Below are 27,060 nucleotides of genomic sequence, written 5' to 3'. Positions count from 1 at the left end.
GGGGTCCCCTGCTGGAGCTGCTGCCCCCGCGACCCGATACCGGATAAGCGGTCGAAGATGGATGGATGGATGGACAAATCAATTAGTCTGGTATCTGAGTGAATGAATGTGGGAGTGAATGGACCGACCGGTGCTGATGTGTGTTTCCCATGGAGGTCAAACTAAGGTGAGTACAGTAAGTTGGAGAAATGGAAAGTGCAGTAGTATCACATGAGGAGAAAAGAAATAAGTAATTTGGGTTTGTTAAGAAGAAGGATGCTATAATTCTGTAGTTCACCCATATTAATGAGAGGTAATACTCATATTATAGAATAAGGGAATGAAAGAATGATTTCATGGCGGACAACTTAATACTAAAAATAAAACTATAAACTCTTGCTTCTTACTGTGACAATTGAGATATTGCAGTAGGTTGTCATTAACAGAACTGATGATGTGTGAAATTTGTCATGAAATATCACATATTTGTGTCACAATATGGTTCACTCAACTTAATATCAGAACGCCTCAGAAGCAGCTCACACAGTTCCACATATTGCATAATCTCTATATCATCAAAGCTGTTATTCCATATTCAATTTATAATGATCAAAGCATAAGGCCGATATGTACAGCCATTACACTTTGAACTAAATAACTGTTTATTGTGGTACTATTTATGTTACATGTTAATACATAAGATTATGGCATGTGCTTAGAGCTCTGATAGTAAGGATTAATGTTCAATTTCTACATAAAATATGTGATAAGTGACTGGAGATATTGTGATTTTTGGTGACATTGAATCTCCAACTGTAATGAAATATATCTACACAATATCTTATCCAGAGGGCATTTGTGTTTTAAGGCTAAGCACAAAAAAAAACATGAGAAAAGCTGATGTGCAATCATCACAGCTCTCTCTTTAGCTACAGTACAGTCTACCTCTGGCCAGCCAATTAATAAATGCCGAAGTGGATGGATGACTTTGTCAATGACATCAAACAGTCTTGTATTAGACTTATACCTGTGTGCATAGTGCTACAAATAAGCACATAGATACATTTACATGCAGGCAGAAAGGGAAACACTCTCATACACAATCACCCTGCCAACACACAAGCTGTAAACTCACACTGTACCTCTCTTTGAAGAAGCGGCGGAAGCCGAAGGCGATGAGTTTGAGCACTGATTCCAGCACAAACATGGAGGTGAAGAAATAGTTGCAGTACTTCAGGGCAAGATCCAGAGACTGGAAAGAGAGAGAGCGTGTGTGTGTGTGTGTGTGTGTGTGTGTGTGTGTGTGTGTGTGTGTGTGTAATGGGGTAAGGTTGAGTTTCAGCAGCAGGGGGAAAACGTAAAACTGGAATACTTCCAGTTGTTTGTAAAGTAAAATCAAGCATGCCAGAAGCAAAAACAGGGCATAATCATATAATTTTAGAACCACAAACACCAACACATTACGTCCCCTAACTAACACACAATTTTAAGCTAAAGCGTATTTGCAGAGTATTCAAATATTCTAAAGGCAAGCATGTTTTAATCGTCTCAACATTAACATGAACATTAACAATCCAGCTTCCTGTACCTGCAGATTATTTTGCTTGGCTGTTTTCTCTTTTCATAAATAGAACTGTAGCTTCTAACAAGTGGGAGGCTGCCAAATGTCAACACAAACATCCGACAAAACCTGTGATATTTATCTGATGCGCGGTCAGTTTGAGAAAGCTTGCTCCATTTTAAAGGTCAAATGGGCATCTTATCTCAAGGATAATCACTTGTCCTCGCCCTCAGAAAAAAAGACGCTATAAGGCATTTGAACCTCCATTCATTACACATGAATGGAGAGATACATGCACCGTACAGCTAACACCACTCTGACAGCAGCATGCATCAAATCAGCAGTGCAATCACAGCTCCTTTGTATGGATTGCAGCTACTCCAACACACGCTACAACAGGAACAGTTTCATGGTGGTCGACCAGTCTGGTATCCCTGTGTCTTTGCTGTTTGGGGAAGGGAAGCCTTAATACTAAAGCTGTAGTCAGGTACAGGAAAACAGCCATAAAGATTTAACATTAATACTCATAAAAAAACACCATAAGTTATTGCTAGTAAAATGGAGCTTGTCTGTTCTTTGTGTACATATCGTGGAACAGTTGCTTTAGGCAACATCAGAGCTAAGTTGTAAACATTTCTAATTACTTACATAAATGCAAGAATGCAAGGAGCTTCCCCTTATTTATCACCTAACTTGCATCCACAGACAAACACACAACCTGTGCCTGCTGCACTCCTTTCACATGACACACATCTTTGCTTACATGAGGTTGATTGAAGTGCTCTAAGGACATGGTGATGACATTGATGCAGATGATGAAGGTGATGATGAGGTCCAGGTAGTGGTTTGTGCACAGTGTGTGGATCATCAGGCGTATGTTGCCATAGCTGGCAAAGTAGGGCAGCTTCTGGGCTTCTGTTAGTAGAAAATACAGCAAAGAAGCATTTTAACATCCAAGGTTGGCGCTTATTTAAAAAAAAGTGTTTATAGTTCAGCTTTTTCTCTGCAATGATAACAAAATACTTATACAGTGATCAATCAAATCTTCTGTCTTTTAAACCATATTACATGCATAGTAAAACCAAACAAAATGCTCCGGTTTCTACTTGAAATGTACAATTGATAATCTCCTTTTCCACATTGAGCGCTTGTAAGTGGACCATTAAAAAGCTTTGAGGAAGCTGGAATCCCTATCAACAGAAGAAAAACCTCCCAAACAGTAGAGGACATAAGCAATTAGGACACTTGCCGTTTGATCATAGCTCTACATGCTAGAAAGAATTGATTCTTGTGATGTGTCATATTATCAGCAAGGGTAAAATTAGCTATTCAAGACCGTGTTACAGGCATTGCATTGGTTATCATTAAATCTGGTTGTTTTATAAGTGTTTGTAATCGTTTTCCATCTGATAATACCTGTTATTTCTTTTTAAATCCATTACTGCATCTTCTTTCTTACTGTACCCCTGTATCCCTCTATTCCTGCCTCCAACAGTTCATGTGCCTCTGCTTTTTTCTCTTCCAGCTTTTGGTCTTTACTACTTTACATACTCTCTCTATGCTTTCTTTGCTATCCCTCTCCTGTTATTCCCCTCTCTTACTTCTCCGCTTCTTTTCCATGCGCCGCTGACGCTTCTCCTCACGCCTTTTGGCCTCCTCCACTTCCTGATGCTGGCGGCACTTGTGGAAGTTCTCCACCACAACACCAACAAACATGTTGAGGACGAAGAAGCTGACGATGAGGAGGAAGGAGATGAAATACAGCAGCATCCACGGGTTGTTGTTGGTCACCGGCTGGGGTTGAAGTGTGGTGTGTTCGGCCATGATGTGATTTGATTTTACAGGATTTGAGAAACAAAACAGAGATTAGAGGTGGAAGACAATTTATTTTCCTAGATTTACATTTTGGATGGTGAAGATTGTGCATCGAGTTTTTTTATTCTGAAATAGTGTGCAGCTCATATGCGGGTACCTGTTGGTCCACAGCCACAGCATCCAGGCCATGATACATAATGTTGACCCAGCCGTCTTTAGAGGCGAGCACAAACAGAGACATCAGAGCCTGGAAAACAGCGTGCAGAGAACAGAAAGGAAAACTGTTATCCTTATTTAATGCAAAAAATATATACTTAAAAAAAAAGTCCAGGTACATATATTCCCAAAACAAACACAACATTGCACACCAGCTCACCACTTACCTGTCCCAGGTTGTCAAAGTTGTACTTATGGTGGACCCACTTGTAGCTGGCTTGCAGGCAATCAGACTTGTTGGTGATGTTTTTCACATCGGGGCCGAAGCAGTAGAAGAACTTGCCTTTAAACAGCTGTCAGTAGAAGAACAATGAGACCAAGCTTTTGATGCTGTCTGACTAGAGAATAAAATAGAGAAATAATCCTTCCTAGGCTCCTCTGATGAGATGAAAGAGTGCTCTTAAGTAAAATAATGAGCCGGTCAAAGATCCCACTAGCTGAAAATGTTGTGCAGTGATGAAAGAAGTAGGAGGACAATGAGATTTACTCTAGACGGAAATGCATTTGTGCTTTAAAGCTATTAAGAGGGAAATGGAGGAAGGGAATTACATTTTTAAAGAAGCATAGCAATGGGCAGGATGCACACACAACTAGACTGTTATTTATAACAGTATCCATGTATATAATATTATGGATTAAACAATGCATGCATGCAGTATGTATTATTGAAACAGTGGTTGCCTTTGTCCTACCTGTACCCCAAGAATGCCAAAGATGATAAAGAATGCACAACAGATGAGAACAATGTTGCCAATGGGTTTGAGGGAGGTGATGAGTGTCTCCACTACCAGCTTTAGACCTGGAGCTCTGCTAATCACCCTGAAGAGGGGAGAGGGATAAGAGGAAAATAAAAAAAACTAATGTCTGTTATTTTATTCAATTTTAACATCTTTAAAATTGCACTGATTACCGCAAAGACTGTACCATTTATAGGAGAATACATTTTTATTAAAGAGGACATAGTTAGGTAAATATGATTACATTTTTTGTTGTTGAGATGGTTAAAAAACTTCACAACTGTTTTTTACCTGTTTGTTTAAAAGCAACATTTTGAACTTATGACGATAAAACTGTGCTGACAAGGCGCAGAGCTGGCATACATAACATGATAATCAGCAGACGCAAGTTACTTACTAATTATCACTTTGTACGTACCTGAGGGGACGCAATGTTCTGAGCAGCCTGAGGACTCGAAGCACACCAAGGATCTTGGCCCCACCCGCCATGGACACGACAATGTCAATCAAAGACACAAAAACCAAGAAGCCATCCAGAATGTTCCAGCTGCTCCGCAGATAAGCCTGCTCACCCACATACAAACCCATGGAAACCACCTGAAGCGAGAACATTTGGTGAAGCAGTATATGAGGACATCAAATACACGTTTATGGACCAGCTCTGTACAATAAACTGACAAATGTGGGAAATACAATACACCGGTATCACAAGGAAAAAACAAGGTGAAAATAAAAAAGCAGGAGGAAGAGATACAGACATGAAAAGTCATTAGCGGCTGTAGAATAGGCTGATATAAGATATTTTACACACACAGACACACAGGCACACACACACACTCACACACACACACACACACACACACACACACACACACACACTTAAAATCAATTAGAAAATAATAGCACAGTAAATGGCAAATACTGAATCACACACACCTTGCAAGTGATACACTAACACACCATGCATCATTGTTACAGTGTAGCAGAGGTACAGTAGTATTATTTGACATACAGTATATTATTTTTATATTATATATTATTATTTTATTATTATTACTACTCTGTGACTTCAAGAGTGAGGGATGGATGGTGTACAGGCATTGCAATATATATATGGATTTAGTGCTTTGCTAAGCAGCAAGGGGGAGCATCAAAAATCTGTAACTGACATTTAAATCTGTTTGCCAAGTGTCTGGTAAAGCTTCAGAGGGAGGGTGGGAGTTAGCGTGCAAATATTTCAAGATGGTTCAATGATCAGTGCCTGGCAAACATCTGAGGTCTGAATGCCAAAATGAAAACTGGATGAACAAAACATGCAATTGTTGATTGTGAATATATACTTACAATTGTGACTATGTAATGTGTATACATACATATATATATATATATATATATATATATATATATATATACATATTTTTACTTTATGTTAAAGGTCACATATAATGCTTATTTTGAGGGTTAATACTTGTATTTTTGGGTTTCTACCAGAACATGTTTACAAGTTTTAACTTAAAAAGAAAGAGTTTATTTTTCTCATAATGTCTGTCTGAATACACCTGTATTCACTCTTTGTCTGAAACGCTCAGTTTTACTGCTTCTTTACCCAACCAAAAAAGTTCAGTCTGTTCAATCTGTCCAGATTCAATCCAGGTCTCCTGTATCTTTGCTTTCTGAGTCTCTGAACCATTGTTTAAGCCAAGTAATGACTGTAAGGGCACTGTAGCAGCACTTTTTTTAAATGTACATAATATAGTTATAATATAGAACACAACTGTGCAAGAGTCCTGATGGCTCTTTAAAGGCTCAGTTTCTATACTTTCATACTTTTTATACTTTCACAGTATTTAACTAGCACCTCAATCTGCATTATAATCCAAAAAAAAGACACGGAAATGTCACTTTTTACAATATGGGACCTTAGTACATGAAATAGAAATAGTACACAAAATAGCATTGCTTAGTCGTACTGTACAACTACAATCATAAGAACTACCTTTTTGGGAGATTTCTACATTGGATCTGAAGCTTCATTAAACAACACTCTATAAAGTCCTACAACATGCCGACCAATTCCTCAACCCTGCTGTGCTTTCTATGTGGCTGCATCTTTTACACAGGACTACACTCAGTGTTGGAGTCCTACCGAGAGATTAATGCTACACCAACACACATTACAGATATATGCAAGGCTCAGACAGACTAAGGCACAGAGGGAGGCATGTACGGCTCGGCCAGGGGGCTGACAAGCCTATGGCTCCTTGACGGGCTGTCATTGGTTAATAATTGATTTTGGGAGTGCATAATTGATGGCCCACTTGTGCCAACGTATTTTGCTGTGAATACAGAAACAGTGGCAAAGGGAGGGAGGGAGAGGAAATAAAAGAAAGGAGGAAGTGGAAACACAAACTTAAAAAAAGAAGCAGACTACATCGGCAAGGACAGGAGGAAGGAGAGAGTGTGGGGGAGTACTGGAGTTGGGCCGCATCCATAAGTAGACGACTAGGTGCCAATTAATGACATTGCTTAATTGCTCTATTCTCCAATGGAACATGGGAATTGCCAAGAAAGAAGGGCATGGGAGGGGTTGGGCTGTGGCAGCACTGAAGCGAAGTCAATTCAGTGAGTGAGACACAGGGAGACAGACTAAAAAGATGCCCCTGTGTAGTGCACGATACAAAACACGATACACTCAGGACAAATCATTGGTAGTAATAGAGAAACAGGTTGTAAAATGTTACCTTGAGTGTCATCTCGCTCACAAAGATGGCAGTAAAGATGTAGTTGGAGATGGTGAGAAAGACTCTTTCCTGGATAGACAAACATGAGGAGGGAGGGAAAGGTTGACAGTCAGAATGAATAAATGGTGCAATTAGGTGTAGTAACATGTTATTTACTGCACCCTTGAAAATAAAATTTAAATAATCTTCAGAGAGAACAAAAAGCTACAAAAAGGCTGCAGACAGGAGATTCTTGTGAATAAGTGGCTTCTAGGCACACATGCACAGACACACATTTCAGATGGATTTACCAAGCTGCCCTGTAGTATCTTGGGCCTCTCCAGAGCTACTGTAATGCAGTTGGAGAAGATGAAGGCCAACACCACATAGTCAAACAGCTTATGGGCTATGATGGACTGGCATATCTGTCTGAACCTGGAATAGCAGGAGAGGAGAGAAGAGGAAAAGAGAAAGGAAAAAGATAAGTTTGAATAGGCATTGCAATTGTTATTAAATACAATCAAGGATGACAGAATGGGGGGGGGGGGGGTAATGCATAGAGGTCAGGCCACACACTGCCAAAACACAATTAATAAACCTCTTCCAACCAGTCAGAATAGCAACAAAGTCCACTGGGAGTGCATGGGAGCTCCCTTACATCTTGGTGAGTAAATAGCCTCATTCAGCCCCTGCTTACATCACTTCTAATTCAAAACAAATTACATTAACAACACTCTCAAAAGCAACAGACTCCTAAGTACAGTGCTCTGCTGGGAATACAGAATAGATAGGAACAGACAGAAAGAGAGAAAAAGACAGAAAGACATGGGACATGTAAACACTGAATATGCATTTCAAACCGTAGCATAAGACACAGTGAACTGCCAAAAAGCAATTAAATGTCTTTGCTGCAGTGATTAATGAAATGGATGAAAAGAAACAGAATGAATTGAATAGGAGAGGGACTGTATTTTGGAACATTCAAATGCATTTTAATAAAACTCAACTGTGTCTTTTCAAACTGCAGTTTGTAAATCAACATCCCTATACGTTATCGCAGAATTTAATAAGTTGCATCTGGTATCAAATTAACCCCCCAGGGCGTGCTTCTTACTCACTAACAGTAGAGTAGAAAATATCCCTCTGTGATTTGCAAAGTGGCGATCAATACTTTAGTGTAGTCCTTTTCTGTGGAAGCTTGGCAACCTGTCCTTTCTATTGATGAGGTTTGGAACGGAGTCTGCCGATCCATCCTTGATATTGTTTTGATGAGACGTGCCCTCTGGCCAGCCAATATTGTTTGTTTGAGAGACTGTTAAGATTTGCCCGCATTTTGAGTCAACACACTTTTAATGCAGACAATCACTAAATGCACCGTAATTTCTCTGACTCACTTGTTCTGTGGGGAGAATAGGAAGACGGACCAGTCTTCTCTGCTCTCACACCATTCTGGTTTGTACGCTTCTAACATCTTCTGGATGCGGAAGCACAAGCTCTGCAACACACATATCAACACACATCATGGCAGGCACACACACACTCGGGCAGTAAACACAAAAAGACACACAATTGCAAAGAGAAACCGCTTTTTTAGAATCCCTATTTAAATTATTTACGCCAGTGAAACACTTCTATAGCAACAGCTCGGAGCATCTTCCAACATTGCCATCTGTACGGCTTTCTCCCCCGCTGTCTAAATAGCCTTTCCAATTAACCTTGTTTCTTTCATAGGCAGACTTGTTTACAATGAAAACAATGGGACTCCCACGAGGCCCAGGTGATAGGGAATGCAGTCTTTATACAAAGTACTTGAAAATCATACACAAAAGAGCGTGACATTAATGTATCTGTAAAATCTTGTACTAACACAAAAGCTAATGGTTGGGTAATTGAGAATCACAGGTCTAGATTGTGGTTCTTGGCTCTTTTCAAAGCCGTTACAGTACTTACCGTCCATATCTGCATTTGTGGAATTGGTGTATTACAGGAAAGTCATATGCTTGTACAAGCTAACTTCACTTGCTCACCCGACTTTACTAAATTATATTACCCCCCCTCCCTATACATACTTATCGGTAACTTACGTATTCAATGTCATCGTCCAGGTCCTCCCGGTCCTTGCTGCGTGTGTTAACCTGGGGGAAGACGTCGGCCATCAGTTGGCCCTGGGGGTTCACCCCTCCAGAGTGCTCAGTGTGGTGTCGATGATGGGGGTGGTGATGCTGAGACAGAGGAGTTTTCCCATTACAGTCTTGGTGTACCCCTCCTAAGCCACCCGGACCGTCAAGCCCACCGCCACCATCTCCACCACTAATTACAATCCCCCCAGAGAAGCTCTTCTTTCTGTGATGAGCATGGAGTGTAATAGAGGGCAATGGGTGGTGTGGTGGCACTGGAGAGTGCGGGGGTCCTGGGACCTGCAGTAGGTGGGGGAGCTCTAGTGATAGAGCTCTGCGGTCCCTCCTGGGTACAAAGTGGCCTGGGTGCATAGGGTGGGGAAGGTGAAGAGAGCGTGGAGCAACAGCAGGAGCAGAGAGGAGAGACTCCTCCTCATCCGGGTGGACAAGATGGTTGTGGCGGTGCGGGGATGAAGAGGCACGGGGACCCCGAATACGAAGACTTCCTCCGACTACTCCGCCAAGGCCCCCCAGGCCATAGCCATAGAAGGGCCTTGCAGAGGTGGGGGTGAAGGCTGGACTAGCGGAGGGAGAAGAGGAGGCGCAGGGGCGGCATCCCCCCAAGCTGTTCCAGCTGGAACGACGGGCCCACAAGGAATGAGGCTGGGTGGGCAGAGAGCGACCCCAGTTGTGGTAACTTCGACCTGGATACTAAGAAAAAGAGCGAGAGGTTTCCTTTCATGTCCTTTAACTCTAAGCCACACTCTGTCTGGATTGGATCTGGAAACAGAATAATTCCAATGACCAGCCACATCACATAAAAACAGAATAGGAGGAGAATTTACTCATTACATGGAGTTTGGATATACCTCTGTGAGACTGCGTTGGTGAGAGAAGTCCATACTTTAACTTTTAGTCAACTGGGTGCCCTAGCATTATTCAGCTTATCAAATAGGCGAGAGTTAAAAGGTCGCATTGTAACTGTTAAAAGAACTATGGTAACTCACTCAATGCAGTCCTTTCCACTTACCATAGCCCTTTGCTCCAAGTTGGCCCTGCCAAGAGAAATAACACTGCTCCTCCTGGAACCAAGAGCAAAGGTCAACCTTTCTCCTGGAAACAGTCCATGGGGCAATGGGGACAAGTCCAGGTGCCCGTTAGGGGTTAATGCACAGATCTTTGGGTCTGCAGGAAAGAAGGAGTGGAGAGAAATTGAAAGAAGGAAGAAACAAGTGGTTATAAAGCAGTGAGGAACAGAGATAAGATGGAAGAGCAGAGAAAATAAAGAAAGACAGCATTTAACAAGCCCTTCCATTGCATCTTCTCTGTTGCTGCCATGCAAACAGAACCTGGCCCTCTCCATCACTTTATAACATAAATGTCCTAAAACGTTGTTATGGCCAGCTCACAGCAGCAGAGAAAGGTTTAATTTACACTTAATCACCTTAGAGGAGCCAGAGAGGAGCTCGTAATGATGAAAGAGAGGAATATCTACGAGTGGTTTGTCCGTTCCAAAACATATCTTTTGGTGAAATATTTCTCCAGGAACTATTACCATTCCGAATGGTTTTGTTTTTTAAGCTAAGCTGACATTGAAAAAGGCACATTTGGGCGAGAAGAACTGTGATCAGACATCATCAGTGGCCGCCCTAATGTGCTACTAAATGTTACTCTATACTGCATGAGTCTTGGTGAGTTTACTTTTGTTATGCCTACAGGGAGAAGAGGGGAAAGGAGTGGATGGGAACGTGGCATCAGGCATGCATTATTTAAAGTTTGTGCAGCTTACATTTAAGAGAGGAAAACATAGTAAGCTAAGTTTGTTGTGGAAATCTGAAGACAGGCAACAGTTTTAATGCCCAGGGCACGATTGACAGATGGTTGCTTTCTGGAGTGCTGAATGATGGTGATGGCACCCTGTACATGACATTTGCCTTTGGTGTGGGAGATCTTTGGTGTAGGAGATCTGGGTTCAATTCCCACTGCGATACATCAACCAATGTGTCCAAGAACAAGTCACTAAACCCATAGTTGTCCCAAAGGCTTGCGGGCTCTCAGATATAAAGCAATTGTAAGTCACTTTGGATAAAAGCGTCGGCTAAATGACGTGACATGAGATGTATGAGACCAGAGGATTGGTCCATTACGACTTTAGTACACGTACAGTATATGGTGGTACCCCTTTTACCAGTCAGACTTAAGTAAGATAATAATTCTTGGAACCGTTAAGCATATTTGCAATTCTGTTATAATTCAGACAAAAAAGCCAGAATGTTTGGAAATTATCAAAGAAGTAAAGTGAAATTTTATTTAATGTCAAACGATTTCTGGTAACATCATTTTACAGAGGTGCGGCCAGTTTAAAGTCAACATTTGAGTTTGAGAGGGGAACATTGTAAATTATTGCAATAGGTCATGCAATTTCAGAGGTGAGAAGAAAATCAATCTTTATTAAACAATAAATCTCCTAAAGCTCCTAGCGGCATTTAATACCTGAGAGATGCAGAGAGTCTTTCTGCTTATCGTTCTCCTCAAAATTACAAGAAGACCTGTCATCGTCCGAGTAAGAGCGGTTTGCATCACCCTGTATCAGGTACAGCGAGAGAAAATGAATGGGTGAGTAAAAAAGAGAAAAACAAGGACGGGGTGGGGGTGGGTGGGCATAGCAAGTAAGATAAATGAGAAATAAAATAGACATGAGAAAAGGAGAGTAAGAAGCACAGTGTGAGAAAGTGTAGAAAAAAGTGATCAATCACAAACTAATAAATAGAAACTGTTTTCCTCTCCTTATTGCCCAACTACCTAAGGGTCAAGAGGCAATCTTATTCCTCATTTACTGCTGTTGTTGAACAAATCCTTATACATACTGTTTATAAACCAGTGGTTGTTCTTAATACTGACAAAGGAGACTGTCCTTCCCCCCCAAAAATGATTTGTATGTAGTTTGTACAAGCAGTTTATTACGATCAATATTTACATTTAAAGTGGCAATGACATTGAGTAGCCTAGTTATTATAACGGGAGCAAAGGAGAAATTCAGGTGACTTATTATACTTACATATCACGTGTCACGTATTATGAGTTCATAATATGCAAGCATGATATGCTTACGTATCATGAATTTATGTACTGAAACTTTGCCTAAACCTAACCAAGGACTTTTGTTCACAACGCCACTTTAAAACTGTGAGCATTATATTTCATAGATTCTCAGCTTATAGCGAAACAAACACATTATTGGCTAGCTTTCCCCATATCACATTGGGTGTTGTTAATTTGTATTTTGCCAAGTGCATACTGTTCAATATTCTAAACCAAGATGTCTTACCTCAGCCTGGAAACCCTCAACCAAGATGGCCACCAGTAAATTGAAGAGCACATAGTTTCCAAATGTCATAAGAGCTACGAAGTAGAGAGCAGCAAAGGGCGAGGTGGATGCCATCCCATTGTACAGCACCATGTTCCAGTCCTCCTGAGTCAGAATCTACACAAAATATGCATACACAGTGGAGCAGAACACATATGCACACATGCATCAACAGCACACTTAATTAAATTGGGAAACCAAAGTTTTAAAAGTGTGTGGATGTTTGAGTATGTGTGTGTGTATGTGTGTGTGTGTGTGTGTGTGTGTGTGTGTGTTAAAACTCTTCTTACCTGAAAGACCGTCACAATGGCCCAGAGCAAGGAGTCAAAGTTCTTCCTGTCAGGCACTGTGTCTCCTGCCTCTGTTTTCAGACTGAACTTACAACCAAAGATGTGCATTCCCAGGATACTGCAACAAAAGAAGGGATTTCTCCAATAGTTCAGTCAACATGCTGTCGTAGAATAAGAGTATAATGCCAGTATTAGGTATTTTATGTATGTGATTTCATTGTGTTTCTTCATGACACCAACAGACAATGTGGGATAAGGGTTAGGTACATGTACTCAAAGTTCAAATAGATAAAGTAACAGAAACAGTATCAAATCAGTATAAAAGAGATGATCAAAAGCTATAGAGCACTCGTAAAAAATGTGTCTTCTCATTCACATGCGTACATTTAAATGACAACACACACATACTGTACATAAAAATACTGTATTACATATAAAAAATTTAAAATCCTCTATTTCTTGTGTTTAACTTTATTTCCCTCTCTCCTGCTCTCTATTCTTCTACCTGCACCCATCCTCTATTTGCGGTCATCACAAGACTGCAACTCAACGCACTTGATGTTCTTATTCACCGCTGGTTTCTTTAAGGGTTTATAAGCGGTTTTAAAAGTTTAAGTTGAGTGGTGGTTTACATTAACTGCTCACTTAAAGCTCCAGTGGCTGGAAGTATAAGCCAAATGCCACTTGCTCTGGTTGGCACTAGGGCTAAAAGCTCAGCTGCCATCTGTCTTGTCACATGCTTATGTTTGACTGCTGTGCGGCAGTGGTGAGGAAGCTGGTTTTCAGGTAGGGATAAATACACTGAGAAAGTTACAGACAAAATAAAGAAAGGCCTACAAGCAGGATTTCACTAATGGCGTTACACTGCTGTGAAACTCATATCTATCAGGAAATGATAAGTGCACTTGCAACAATTATGATAAATGATTCAAATAACAATAATTCTGTTAATGCTATGTTCATTTTCGGTTATCGCCCACAGAGGTGGAATTGGAGGGAAAACAGAGTAGTGTGTGTGTGTGTGTGTGTGTGTGTGTGTGTGTGTGTGTGTGTGTGTGTGTGTGTGTGTGTGTGTGTGCATTTGTGTGTGTGCCGGGGGAGGTTAACAAGTGAAGAGATTATGCTGAATGATTATGTTTTTGTAAATTGCAGTTTTTAGCATCTACATCACAGTATTAAATTAGGTACTATAGGTTATGGAAATGCTGTATAGAACCTTTATTTGAAATAATTAATGTTGAGAATAATTTTCAAATATACGTCCTCTCTGTGACTTAGATTTCACAGTTGACCTGGTGGAACGTCTTTACTGAATTCAAGCGCAGGCAAAGCATTCATGCTGATGGTGCTCTCCTAACACTAAAGATATTCATGTCATTTTTAAATCAAACAAATAAGTAACATGCCATTGTAATTTAAGTCTCTGTCAGTTTAACAGTTACAGTTTACTGCGATCATTGTTCTTTGGCCGGAGGCCTAAGTGTCTAATTTAGTGGAAATTCAAAGGTTTAATGTAGTGCAACATACTGCTGAAAGACAGATAAGTTTAGGTAGTCATAACTTTCAAAAGTAATCCTGGAGAAGGACGCAGGTCAAAGAGAAAAGCCTTGACAGAGCTGAGATACGGTTTGGGCAAAAATTAGGTGGAACTTCAATAATTGGATGTTAATCCTATTATTTTGCACAAACCGTGTTCAGGCCTCTGGCTATGGCTGTCTGCACCACACTCAACTAATATATTTAGTCTTAATATGTTGCTAATCTATGCCTTTTTTTATTCCGAAATTTGGTTTGGCAACAAACAAAAAAAACAAACTATAAGGCACAGTACTGCACATGAATACAGCATATACTGTATATACATTATTTGTATACACTCAGAGGCTTACAGGCATGTACTATACACAACACAATCTCTGATCTCCACTACTCTTGTTTACACTTTCCCGCCCTCTCTGTGCCCTGCTGATTTCTTTTCTCTGAGCCACATTCCACATAAAAGAATGCCCCTGTGTTACCTGAAGATAAAGATGAAGAGCATAAGCAGCATACAGAAAGTGGCCACGTTGTCCATAGTCTTCATCAGGACCACCAGCTGCCGCCTCAGCGCAGGCATGAACCTCACCAGCTTAATGACCCTCAGCAGCCTGAAGGTCCTCAGCACTGACAGGCCGCCGTCTGCCTGGCCGATGATCTCACACACACTGGGGTATGAGTTGCATTGAGTGGGATGTGTGTGAATGTGTGTGTGCGTGTTTAATAGAATGATATAGAGTTGAAAGATGTGAAAAAATTAAAAGGAAAAAAATGAAATACAAAAAAACAGAATTTGGAAAGACAAAATAAGAGAAGATAGCGGGATAAGTCAGTGCTTTACACTTAATAAACTCTACTACTGCACATTCTTCTAAATACAAAAATATGGATAATCCATACTTGTGTGATAAGTACGGAAGAGAATTAGGGCCACTGGTGAAAAATCAGAACTCACGTGGCCCTAATCCTCTTCCATAGATAAGGAATACTGCTGCATTATACGTATGTTATCCCCACACTGCTAGACAGTTCCTACATATAATAATAATAATATTTGTCTCATAAATGAAGTGCTGTATTTTAATGTAAAGGTCCATTAGGAATACACCAAAACAGATGGAAATCTGATTGGAACAGTGAGTTTGTTTTCTAGGGATGAGAGCATGTCTTAAAACTTAATTAGATGCACAATATTTGGACAATCATAAGAAGCTCTCATTCATTATCAGAGGAGTGATTTGAAGCTGTGAATCTTTTGCTCTGGAATCTCTGGTTTTGGGACCCAGTTAATATTATATCTCACTTAATACATTGTGGCACACTCAACTTGCTGACTAAGTGACAACTTAACTTTACTCTTGGCAAATCATTTTGTAGTGCAGACCTGATGATGACTATAATGCCATCAAAGATGTTGTAGGGGTTCCTCAGGTACTCAAAGAAGCCAAAAGCAGTCAGCTTGAGGACCATCTCCAAGGTGAACATGCTGGTGAAGACAATGTTGCAGATCTCCAGGACATTGGTCAGCTCTTCGGGCTGGGGGGAAGAACAGAAACAGAAAAAATCTAAATGAAAATAGCAAGTAAGATGTGAAAGCAGGTGGGGCGTTGCGGATGGGTAGGCAAAGGTAAGAGAGATTTGCGTTGCAAGCACTTCAAGTTAAAAACAGCAATGCTATCCAAAGAAAGGCAGGTACAGACAAAGAGATAAAAACACAGTTGATATTAAACCACTGCTTTGCAATCACCGCTGCTACAACAAAAGCCACTACGAAAACTGGTGTATGCATTACATATCTCCGCCTGTATTGAAATGGCTGTCACTCAAACTGTCAGTCACTTGAAAAGAGAATTCTCTCCTACCTGGCAAATAAAAAGAAACGTGTACATCTCATCTTAAATTTAACACTGCTGTTCGTGTAAAATTGCAAAGGAGAAATCAGGGAACGGTACATTAGAAACATAAAGATAGGAAATGGAGAAAGAGTATGGAGAGTGTGTATTGTTTGTGTAGCACACGGTGTCAAATAATGGCCGAATAGAGGAACATGTTATCTGAATTGGCAAAGGAAGCGACCCATATGTGAACCGCAAACACAATCCGGTCAATCCTGGGTTTATTTCCATTTGGGTGTGTGCGTCTGTGTGCTTTATGAAAGTATATTTTGTCAGTGAGTGTATGTGTGTAATGCATGATATGGATCAGATGCTTTCTCTGATACCCCCTGCGAATTTCAGTTTCAAAGCCAGTGGAGAAATAAGCAGCTAGCCTTGCCAAAGTTAGCAAACCATTTCAGAGAAAAACACACTCTGAGCCCTCCCCTTCCTCTAATCGGCTTTTTCTCCAAATCCATCTCCATCCCCCCCTCTCCATCCCCTTTTCTCTTTCTTTCTGAGTCTCATTATCAGACAGACACATCTCTTCCCAATCAATATCCTCCTGTCGATCAGAGGAGGGAGAACGGTAGAGGAACAACCCGGCTGAATATGAGAGAGAAAACAAGAAGCGAGCAGAGGGATTCTTTAGGAGTAGATGATGACATGATTGTAGAAAGTGTGAGGTGAGGGAAACACTTAATAAGAGGTGAGAAAGAGGAAGAATTACAAAGGGGATGGAAGCCCACACATTCTAAATCCCATAAGCTCAGTTTTGGCTACAATGTTTTAGTCTGTAAAACATCTACTGAGACTCATTTGAGCTCAGTACTGTAGCTGGAAGCTGGACTAATTTGTGGACCACAGCGTGGTTTAGAAGACAACATTACTTACCATCTCTAAGAAATGCAAATGTCCTTAGACACTTATGAAAAGAGATATTAAAACTACTAAATATATTGGAGCAGACAACAGGGAATTGTAGGAATAAATGGAGTTTCATCCCCCAAGCAGATAGCTTTTACCTTGACCTATGTCCAGAATTCACTCGCTCGACATAAGTACAAAAACAAGATATGAGATTTATTGCTATTGACAGAACTATCACAGCCCTTGACACCGCAGTTTAAATCAGACAAAATACTATCATTCCTCCCTCTCCATCTATTTCCCCCTCCCTTTCTGCCTTTTTTTTGACCCCTTTACTTTATTCCCATTTTGTAATGTTTCTCATGGTAATGTCCACGTTTTACTCTAATTCTCTATCTCCTGAATCATATTTCATATTCTATCTACCCATACCAATGTCCTCTCCCTGTTTCTCTCTTGAAATGTGCCCTTAGTCAATATGTAAATTTAGTTTGAATATAAATCATTGAGCTACAACTTCCAAGCCTGAATTTCAAATGTGCCAATTTGTTTTTCAAAGAGTCCAGACACGAACACACTTAATGTTAATGCAAATAGGCTGCTCGCCTTCAAATTTGCTAACGTGCAACATCTGATGACTTGGTGAGTAGTGATCTAACATAAGTATGAAAAAACATCTTATTCAAGCAAATTTGGGTCCTTGAAAAGCGCTATACAAATTCAATGTATTATTATTATTATTATTATTATTATTATCATTGATAGTCAAATATCTCAAGACATACTGCACCTATACAGAAAAACATTTTTAACTTGAAACCACATGCTTGACATGAACATTTCCCCTAAGCAGGTTGTGGTGCAAGTAAGGCAGCCCTGTGGTTAGCCATTTGTCTGCTAGAAGAACATCAGCTTCAGAGTTCCTGTTTTAGAACACAATTGCAAGAGTCTTTCTAGCTCAAAGCAAAACTACACACTGGTATCAGTGCTTCAGTGTCAGCCTTTGGTAATTGTGGATGGAGAAATAATCAAGAGACAGACAGACCAAGCATCTTTAAGTGTGTGCATGCCACTGAGTATGCATGTTTCTGCATACATGTCTACTTTGAAACGCTTGCTCACACAGGGAATTGGGCTGAAAACTGCTGTGTAACCAGCGTCTACTTCTTCTTCCTGTTTTACTTGTCTCCTCGTCCCCCCTACCCCCCACCCTCATTTATTTTTAGAGTCTTTAGAGATTTGAGAAGGCAACTACTCTGTACGCTGTCAAAGGCTGTGTGGGCGGATGAGAGAGAAAGAGAAGTGGGGAAACGGAGGGTAAAACTGAGGGAGGTAAAAGAGGCACTTAAGGTAAGGTGGAAAGGACAGATGAAATGATGGAAGTAAGGAAGGAAGGAAGGAAGGAAGGCGAGACACCAAGAAACAAAGGAGCAATGGGGGAAGGAACGTGCAAAATAAAGGTGCACAGAGGGATTTATGGAGAAAATACGGGGAGAGAAGTGGAAGTAAAATTAGCAATGGAGCGGTAGAATGGCATGTGTAAAGAGAGAGAGAAATGAAGGGAAAGAAAAAGCTCTTTTATGTAACAGCTTGTCTATGTACCTGCATGTGTTTCTGATCGGTCTACAAAAATATAAAAATATATTTATGTGCATGCACACAGTGGACACAGAGGGATGCGAATTGTGTGTGTTTGTGTGTGCGTTGATATGTGTGCATGTGTAGTCTTGGCAGGCCTTCCTCACTCTTGTGCCTTGTCTGTCCCTGAAGAGCCTGGTCAATGTTAAAAGCCAGCTCTGTTTTGTCTACCGCTCGGCTAAATGTTTACACCTCTGTAAGGATACAGCATGGCAGCGATGCTCCACTCCCACACTCATCTATCTGAATGTCATCTGCTATTATGATATCTCTAGGAGCAATGCTTCATCAGCAGTGATAGTGGTTTATCTGCAGAGGCTGCAGTGATTTGTGGAGTGAGAAATGATTACGCAAACACTGTAGTATGTCAGTCTGAAGGATTTAAGGCAATGCATTTGCCTACAATGGCCACAAGAATCATTGTATTTACCAATATTCAAAGCATTCACTGTCAGTTCATCAGTAGACCCCACTCTGGTAGACATTTTACAAATTAAGGCGACTCTTCATTTTGGTTTTAATGGCTTATTGTCACTGCATAAACAGTGTCAGTAACAACGTTTATATGATAGCATCAACTATATCATCTTACCTGGTTATGATGCTCGATGCCCATACTGATGGTATTGATGAGAATAGCGATCATTATGCCCCTGCTGAAATATTTGCTCTCTACAATGCCCCAAAGTTTCCTCCTCATGTCATTCCAAATGTCTTTACAATGTCCAAAGCATGTCCTCTTCCTCTTCCTCTCTCCATCTCCCCTCTCCTCTAGATGGTTCTCCTCCTTGCCCGTCTCTTTCACGGCATCCTCATTATCTTCCTCCCTGTTTGCAGAGTCTCCCACAGCCCTCGCACCCTCTTTCAGTGATAGTGCACATATAGGGCAGTCCTCAGGGTTCTGAGGGACAGGCAGACTGATGGAGTTGGCTGGTGGCTGAGAGCTGTGGTCTTGCTTGCTCTGGTGCGGACAGTGGGATGCTAGAGAAATGGGATTAGAAAGAATATGGGCCTACAAATGCAATTCAATTTATTGGGTTATATCTTCTTTAGTAACGCAAAATATACAGGATGCAAGTATCATGCAGAACATTATACTATGATATAGTTGTCATCATGTTTTTTCTAGTTAAAATATATTCAAGAACTAAAACATATTCGACTCTTACTATTCCACAATTACAAGTCGTCTTCACTGAAAATGTCAAATGTTACATTAGACATATTCACATGTCATTGACGCCCTCCTACTCACTTTTTGGATGCCTGCAATGATGCCGCTCTCCGTTCACATTCCCTCCACCGCGCCTGTAACCCCTGCCTCCCCCAGGTGGTGGGGGTTTGCCCCTCAGAGTGTAGTAGAGAGCTGCCGACCTCCTCTTGGCTTTGCGAAGGACATGGCAAACCAGCTGGAATAGCTCCTCGTAGCAATCTCCCGGCTCAGCCATGCTGGCCAGGGTGGAGGAGGACAGGCACTGCGCCCTTTGCTCCTGCATCAGCTGGTGTTCCCGCTGTTTGGTCTCCGAGAACTGGGTGGCAATAACCACCAGGCACAGGTTGATCATGAAGAATGAACCAATCTGGATGGAAACAAGGAACAAGGAACAGAAGGTTTATGGAGGTGAAAGTTTTTGGACGAGTCAAGATGTGCAATACACGAACTGAGGTACAGTGAGTGCTAACAATAGGAAATTGCTGCGGGCAACATTTTGCAGCAATTAAAACATTTCAAAAACATAATACATGTAAAGATTTGTGATTTTCCAATAGTAAGTACAGACTTGTTTTTGCATTAAGCTCACACTTGCTGATTCTAATAATCTGTGCCAATTCCCTTTTAGAGACGTAAGCACACATGCTAAAGGTCTCTAGGCTGGGTTCCCACAACTGAGGCTGATTGAAGCAGACAGACAGAACCAACACATGCCCAAAGCACAGCTCAGCGTCTGGCTATCTTTCTCTTCCTTTCATTCGCTGACTGGATTTAATTTACCATCCTGCCCTTACTCCAACTTAATATTTTGCTTTACTTTTCTCCTGCTCACTCCACAACGCTTCTCATGAACATTAATTTACCTAGCAAAACATCACTATTTTTCAGTCTTTTTACAAAACAGCTTCCATTTTCTTATCATGAATCAAAGTGAGGATGGAGGGGTAGTTGCAGAGAGGTGATGGGGTGCATTGTGGATGGTATGTGTTGGCTGAACCTTTTAGTGGTATTAATGGGATCACTACAGGACTGCTAAAATTGCTTTTATTGGACCACTCTGAGCTGGTTACGGAACAATGATTAGATCAATATAATGCTGAACAACTCAAAAACCAGACTGCTAGATGGATAGGGCAGCTTATAGCAGGGCCTCGGATTTGTTCATTAGAAATTTGGAAATTGTTCGCTGTTACCCCATGGACAAAGCTCTCTCTCATACACAGACACACACACACACACACACACACGCACACACACACACAGACAGACAGACAGACAGACATTTATGATCGCCGACAAGGCTAGGCCATTTGGAACTGGAACACTCAATAAAACATGCGCATCTATAAAAATCCAAACTTTAACCACCTATAGACTTTCATCCACAGTGATCGAAGATACAGGGCAAGGTGAAGGAGATACTGGAGAAGATGGGAGGAGTGAAAAAAGTTAAGAAGAGATATTCTGAGAGAAGAAACATAGCAGAGAGGGAGGAGAGATGCCCATCTGTGTCCTCTGGGTTAAAGCAGGTCTGCAGGTGTGTGGGGCTTTGATTTCCCTCCAGGCCTGCATCTGTGTGTGTGTGTGTGTGTGTTTGTGTATATTCTGTAATTTTGATCGGTAGACAGCTTTGCGCATAATCAGGGAGGGCAGTCCAATACCACGCATTCAGATGATCACTGCATTATGCATGCAAACATACACACAAAAGCATTTGTGATCACACACTGACACAAATTAGGATGGCAGGCTTACTTTACACCTGATTGTAAGCTTTCTATGTGCTTCCATACAGACACACGCACATGCACACACAAACACATACACACACACACACACACACACACACACACACACACACACACACACACACACACACACACACACACACACAGATCCAGATCCAGAAGCTGCTGACCTTCGACTTTGTAATAAATTGCCCTCTTGGTACCACTAAGCTCTAAGTCACTTTAATCTCTTACTCTGACTCCTTAATGTGACACCAATAAAGACAGTTAGGTTGCGCAGGTGTAAACACACTATAGTAAAGTATCAAGCAGACAGAGATGAGACATTGTTTGACACTATGGAGGTCAACCTGGGTTTTGTATTTGGGAAAATACATCCTTACAGGACCAAGTAGCAAGCTTAAAGCACAGGGTACTACAAATGTATGACACAACACCAAGGTGACCCTCACTGTGTGAACAACACCTTTGGGGCTCAAGGAGTTTCCTGACTGAAAACCTCTTATAGTGTAACCACTGCAACCCTTCCAAAGCATCCTTTAGGGCCAGACAGACTTGAGCCTTATCAAGAAGCTCAAAAAGGGGTAGCACATTTGTGTCACTCCCTCATGAACCACAGAGGGAGCAGTGTGTGTGTTTGGTTGTTAGCTAGTGTGCAATGCACTGAGCTCAGTTGTTTGGTCAGTTATCAGAGTCTGAATGCAGCAAGCACAAAGTTTGACTTAGATCAAGATGTTTTCGGCTGTTGTGTCCTGCGCTGGATATTACTGTAACTGTAGTATTTGGCCATACAATCCACAGGTCATGATATTGTGATCAATGTAGCAGCACAAACCAGGCAACATGATTACACTGGGACACCATGCCAACTATCTTTGGTTGCCAAAAGGTGTTTGCACTGACAATAAAAACCTCAGGTCAGATCTGCCAAAGAGGAGATAGAATTTAGAGCTGCAGTTACGATGCCAATAATCTCCTTGGCCTAATAAAACTAATGTTGTGAGGAAGAAGCTTGTGGGCAAAGAGAGTGTTTTGTAGGGCAGGTCTGGCACTCAAAGTTGGGTTCCTTTTCATTAGAATGTACTGTGGAAATTGTACAGTGTGCTTGTGACTGATTGGTGTGTTTCATTAATTTCCTGGTGGGGAACTAACTTTATTGCATGTCTGCAACACAGAGAGAATGAATGATGGGTCCACAGACAGCCAATTGCATGCAAATGCAGAATTAAACAAATTTGCCACAACATGGCAATGTGTGCAAAGAGCTGATTTAGCTCTTGCATACTTTTCTCTTTCGGACATACACATTTTCTTGTCTCCTGCTACTGTCCTTTCTTCTCTCCTCTCCCTTTTTTCTACTTGTCACAAAAGAACGATTTACTTGACATTCACCTCCTTCCCTCCCTCAGACATTGACTATAGACAGTTATTTATGCTACTATGGATTATTACTATTATTCTATTAACACTTCTGTCCTCTAAATTCAATGTATTGGCAGTTAACATATATTGGTACTGTGTGTGAAATGAGAGACACTCCAGACTGTCTAACTACAGTTACACATTGTACACTAATGTGTCAGCTGGTAGGGATGTAGCATACTAATAAACATAAAACTAATAAATGTAGTAATAAATTCCACTTACAATGATGAGTAAAATGAAGTAGATGAAGTTGTAGAAGGAATGGGCATCCATTACATAATACATGATCTCCACCCAGCCCTCCAGAGTGATCACCTAGGACAAAATACATTTACATATCAAGAAATAAACATTTTCAAATTTTGTGACAGGACTGCAACAACTGCAAACTTTAATTGTGCAGCAGAGTTGATATGACGTGTTTAAATATGATGGACCTAGCTGATGAACATAGGCAAATAATGGATTAAAAATACTGAATAGGTGCTTAAGTGAATAAATTCAATTAATTTTATTGAGAAGAATGATTGAAATTGAATAGTTCAAACAGCTGAAAACACTGTGTTCAAAAGCAATTATATGATAATAACCGGGTCAGCCATTTAAACCTACAATTTTTTTTAAATTCAACAATCTTTGAATAATAACTTTGGACTGCAGTTAAAAAAAATCTATTAAGATTCAGGAAAGTAGAAAATCAGCAACCCACAGTTCCAACCCCACTTTTACCTCAGTCTTCTAACGCATGTGGAACATACCTGAAAGATTACGATCCAGGCGTAGACAATGTTGTCAAAGTTGATGGCACCTTTGTGTGGGTTACCACTTCCTGTGTGGCATCGAGTGTAATACTGGTTCCAGTTGATGCAAAGACCCACTGCTTCACTGGCACCACTACCGTTAGCCAGTGGCTCAGGACTCAAGCCCAGAGCCTGTCTGTGGAGCGCGTCCTCCCTGTCCAGGCAGCATGTGCGTCCTCCTTCGCGCCTCGCCGGCACATCAGCACATGACATGATGCCATTATCAGATGCCAGGGAGCAAATGAAGGGGCGTTCATCATTCTCCTCAGGCTGGTAATATGGAGCAGGCAGGGTCATACCTGAAGAGCTGGGGTTGGGACAAGGTAAGAAACTAATTTAGTTGGTTATGGACTCAAATCTGTGTGTATATATTTAATAGATGTGTTTTCTTTGCTACTTCATTTGGGGAGTTTCAGGAGGATATCAGTGACAGACGTGGAGTTAAGAAGGTGCAAGAGGGGAGAATGTGAAGTGATTTATTTTCTTTATTTTACAGACTCAAGATCCATTGACCACGCCTGTGGAATAAATGCATCACTGAAGGGGAAATGAAGGAAAGAAAACAATCCACACAGAGATCCAGAAGCTGCTTGCTAGACTAATACATGAGTTTGAAATGTTGTGCTTTTGAAAGCCTAGACAGAATATCTCTTCAGTTCTCTCTCAGAATTACTCAAACATGACATAAAGAACTCCATTCTTTTGCAGCCATTCCAGTAAATACTAGCAATCCTTTTGAACAGGATATTCAATGATTCACCAACATGTTCAAAGAGAACTTTTACTTGCAAGTGAATATTTGGTCTGGTCAAAGCAGACATAACAAGTGAGTTTTGCCATTTGAAAAGGGACGGCTCTGTGCTGATTGTTTAACCCACTAAACACATGCACCTCATTTGATTGGGACTGTAAACGGTAGAGATAATCATACTTTTACCCTTTCTGAGATGCAAAGCATTCAGTAGGAGTCAATGAGTACCATGAGGTCACTGTATCAGGATATTTGTGGGATGTCCTGATACGGAAGCAGCTACAATCAATCTGACGTCAAAGATACAGGCAAAACAAAAATGGTATTTACTAAGCTAACTAGCCACTTCACAAGGACATCATTGGAGATGAGTAAATTTAGCACCAGACAACAAATTGTTTACGCATGTTACCTAAATAATGTGCGAACTGTATGTGAGATTATGTGACAGAGTGTGTGTGTGTGTGTGTGTGTGTGTCATAGTGTGAAATCAGCAGTAAAGCAGATTACACTCTCATGCATTTGCACCTATTACACACATTCACACACCTTCAATGAAGTCATTCTTTTCCTCTACGCAGTGTAAGTAGCTGATTCCTGCCAAATTTAATGACACATCTCTAAATTCAGACTAACTGATTGCCACCATCTGAAGCACCTCATCATTTCCTGAGATGTCTGTCTGAGATGCATGTTTAATAGAAGCATGCCAAAGAGTCTGTCTTTCACTTCATGTCCACCTAGAACACCTAGAGAAGCCCATTACTGAACACAAACATTTAGGGTCACTGGACCTAGAGTATTTACTCACTGCACTCTCTTGCTGTCACTCTAGCTATCCTTTTGCTGTCTTCTCTATTAGTTTGTCTGACATGTTGTCCCCGTTTCTCTGTTCACATCTAACTGGAGACAAATCACAGTTGCTTTCACCCTGCTACTTGCCCAGATACTCACATACAACTCAAGCATATAAATATGCATACTGTATTATCTTGCGTGTAATCTCAACACCCCTTTACTCTCTTTTATACTCCTGTGTTTATCTCCTCTTTTACAGTGTTTGTCATCTTTCTTCCTTTCCTTTAGTCTCCTTTCAGTCCCCTCTCCCTCTCTTTAAGATTTTCCCTACTCTTTCTCATTTCCACCTCTTCCCGTCTCTCCAATTTACTTGATCCTTCCCTATCTCTCCGAGTCAATAGCAGGTTAGATACTGCTGACATACATAGGAGGAGATTTTCTCCTTTTACCTCGACCACAAACCCTACACATGCACACCCTACACACATGCATGCACACTATTTCCAGGATCAATAGTTACAGTGGCTAGATCAGGCAACACCAGCTCCCAATGAGGGTAGCTTAGAAACCCTTCATCGATTGACAAATTTTGAGAAGTAGAGTTGGGCGGGTGTTTGAAAGCACGCATAGTAGGACACATAACAAATAACACAAACGAGTCAGTCAACGAGAGGCAGGTATGACGAGCCCAAATAATCCAAAAATAGCCTTCTCTAAAAAGAAGAATAGCAGTTACTTTTTTACCTCCAAGAAATTAAAGGAACAAATGTAATACTGAAATGCACATTAGGCCTGGGCAAAAGTTCTTATCCACGTCGGTGTCAAGTAATTCAAACTTACTCAAACATGTTTCAGCGTTGCATGCTTCCATGAAAGTGGCAATGAGCACTGAAGGATAAGGAGACAGTGCCACAAAACCAACTGAAGCTTGATTTTAAGGCCCCATCACACGTTTCTATGATTATATGAATTTAATAATAAGACATGCACATGTAGTTTAAGTTCCATTAATGAGGGCTCAGATTTGAGCAATTACAATTTTACTTGAAAGTAACGCAATAAGTTAAAGTGGTTACTTTTATAATTTGTAACTAAATACCTAATTTAGTTACCTTTTGGAATAAGTAACTAGTAACTGTAAGTAGTTACTTTTTTTTAAAATTACTTCTTGCCCAACACTGTTTACTAATGGTGCTAAAGTGGAACAAGGGATAAAGACTTAGAGAGCGAGAGAGAGAGAGAGAGAGAGACAGACAGACAGACAGACAGAGAGACAGACAGACACAGAGAAAGGGAGACAGAGAGAGCCTGTCAGAGCAGTGGAGCATGAATGAAGGCCGTTGCCTCCCTGCTGGTAACTTGGCATTGCACAGCATGGCAAAGCAAAAGCTGGAATCACACTGAGAACACACCTGGAAACGGAGATCGAGACAGAGGGAAGGACAAAGGCTACATACTGTAGTAGCAGAGAGAGACTTTGGGACAGTTAAAAAGGAAAGATTGCATTGCAGAAAGAAGACCATAGACATACACTCACCGGCCACTTTATTAGGTACACCTGTGCAACTGCTCGTTAACACTTAATTTCTAAGCAGCCAATCACAT

General features: G+C 40.9%; 1 protein-coding gene across 4 annotated transcripts in view; it reads right to left on the bottom strand.

Annotated features, from left to right (window-relative positions):
* cacna1ia (calcium voltage-gated channel subunit alpha1 Ia) overlaps nt 1-27,060 on the bottom strand; it is a 70,752-nt gene that overhangs the window by 26,953 nt on the left and 16,739 nt on the right. For all 4 annotated transcript variants that reach the window (XM_034893604.1, XM_034893603.1, XM_034893606.1 and 1 more), the window contains exons 5-25: nt 23,865-24,213; nt 23,329-23,421; nt 19,976-20,300; nt 19,313-19,701; nt 15,723-15,874; nt 14,821-15,006; nt 12,803-12,920; nt 12,474-12,629; nt 11,639-11,729; nt 10,176-10,330; nt 9,113-9,856; nt 8,423-8,523; nt 7,340-7,463; nt 7,050-7,118; nt 4,727-4,905; nt 4,264-4,390; nt 3,739-3,864; nt 3,513-3,602; nt 3,142-3,334; nt 2,304-2,455; nt 1,122-1,231 (exon numbers count right to left, since the gene is read on the bottom strand). In XM_034893604.1, coding sequence (XP_034749495.1) covers nt 1,122-1,231; nt 2,304-2,455; nt 3,142-3,334; nt 3,513-3,602; nt 3,739-3,864; nt 4,264-4,390; nt 4,727-4,905; nt 7,050-7,118; nt 7,340-7,463; nt 8,423-8,523; nt 9,113-9,856; nt 10,176-10,330; nt 11,639-11,729; nt 12,474-12,629; nt 12,803-12,920; nt 14,821-15,006; nt 15,723-15,874; nt 19,313-19,701; nt 19,976-20,300; nt 23,329-23,421; nt 23,865-24,213 — 4,029 coding nt within the window. The remainder of the gene's footprint in view (nt 1-1,121; nt 1,232-2,303; nt 2,456-3,141; nt 3,335-3,512; nt 3,603-3,738; nt 3,865-4,263; nt 4,391-4,726; nt 4,906-7,049; nt 7,119-7,339; nt 7,464-8,422; nt 8,524-9,112; nt 9,857-10,175; nt 10,331-11,638; nt 11,730-12,473; nt 12,630-12,802; nt 12,921-14,820; nt 15,007-15,722; nt 15,875-19,312; nt 19,702-19,975; nt 20,301-23,328; nt 23,422-23,864; nt 24,214-27,060) is intronic.

Source organism: Etheostoma cragini, chromosome 15 (assembly GCF_013103735.1).
Source record: "Etheostoma cragini isolate CJK2018 chromosome 15, CSU_Ecrag_1.0, whole genome shotgun sequence".
NCBI classification, from domain to species: Eukaryota; Metazoa; Chordata; class Actinopteri; order Perciformes; family Percidae; genus Etheostoma; species Etheostoma cragini.
The sequence above is the reverse complement of the archived record's forward strand: the minus strand, read 5'-3'. Positions and strand labels throughout refer to the sequence as shown.